Below are 805 nucleotides of genomic sequence, written 5' to 3'. Positions count from 1 at the left end.
AAAAGGCAAAACTTTTCATCACAATTACCTCTCACAAGCCGCGTTTATGTTCGTTGCTTTAAAAACAACAAACAGCATTACTGTCGGCAGCAAAACATTTGCGAACGTTGCTCGTGACGCTGATCGACCAAAAGTGCACCGTGCGTAGATTCGAATCGAAAGATAATCTACACAAACAAGTTTGCAAAAGATTCATTCGCCAACGAACCCAGCGACGACTGATTTTGGTCAAAATTGCACCGTCAGCTCCATCCGTTTGCCTGTCAACGGTTTCACGTCCTGTTGAACTCTCTCTTCAGAGTTCTTTTCAACTTTCCCTCGCGGTACTTGTTCGCTATCGGTCTCGTACGAATATTTAGTCTTGGGTGAGATTTACCACCCGCTTTGGGCTGCAGTCTCAAGCAACCCGACTCGATTAGGAGCCGCGACACCATGCACAAAACATCGTTCGTTATGGGTCCTGCACCCGCTCTGAAGCCCCAATCAAGGGAGCCTACGAACTGATTTCAGCACATGCAACGACACCTTTAACACCACACTGTTGACGAACACAACTGCTCGCCGACTTCGGTGTATGGACTTTTCTCGTTTCGCTCGCCGCTACTTGGAGAATTCGTTTTCGTTTCTTTTCCACCGCTTATTGATATGCTTAAATTTAGCGGGTAATCTCGTCTGATCTGAGGTCGACATTTCAGAAAACATCACTCAACATTGACACCAACACACACACACACACGGTACATTGCCAACTGTCACGTTTTGATTTTGACGGAATTACATCAAAAAATAAACGGAATCCACCACA

General features: G+C 45.7%; 1 protein-coding gene across 1 annotated transcript; it reads left to right on the top strand.

Moving 5' to 3' along the window:
* The first annotated feature begins 46 nt into the window (after positions 1-46).
* On the top strand, positions 47-475 carry Tsp_15637 (conserved hypothetical protein). Its single transcript, XM_003371032.1, is given in 3 exon segments — positions 47-144; positions 191-345; positions 360-475. The coding sequence occupies 3 exon segments, from the start codon at positions 47-49 to the stop codon at positions 473-475; spliced, it is 369 nt and encodes a 122-aa protein (XP_003371080.1).
* Positions 476-805: the final 330 nt, after the last annotated feature.

This window comes from Trichinella spiralis (assembly GCF_000181795.1).
Source record: "Trichinella spiralis strain ISS 195 chromosome Unknown Scfld132, whole genome shotgun sequence".
NCBI classification, from domain to species: domain Eukaryota; kingdom Metazoa; phylum Nematoda; class Enoplea; order Trichinellida; family Trichinellidae; genus Trichinella; species Trichinella spiralis.
This window is presented reverse-complemented; position numbering and strand designations above follow the sequence as displayed.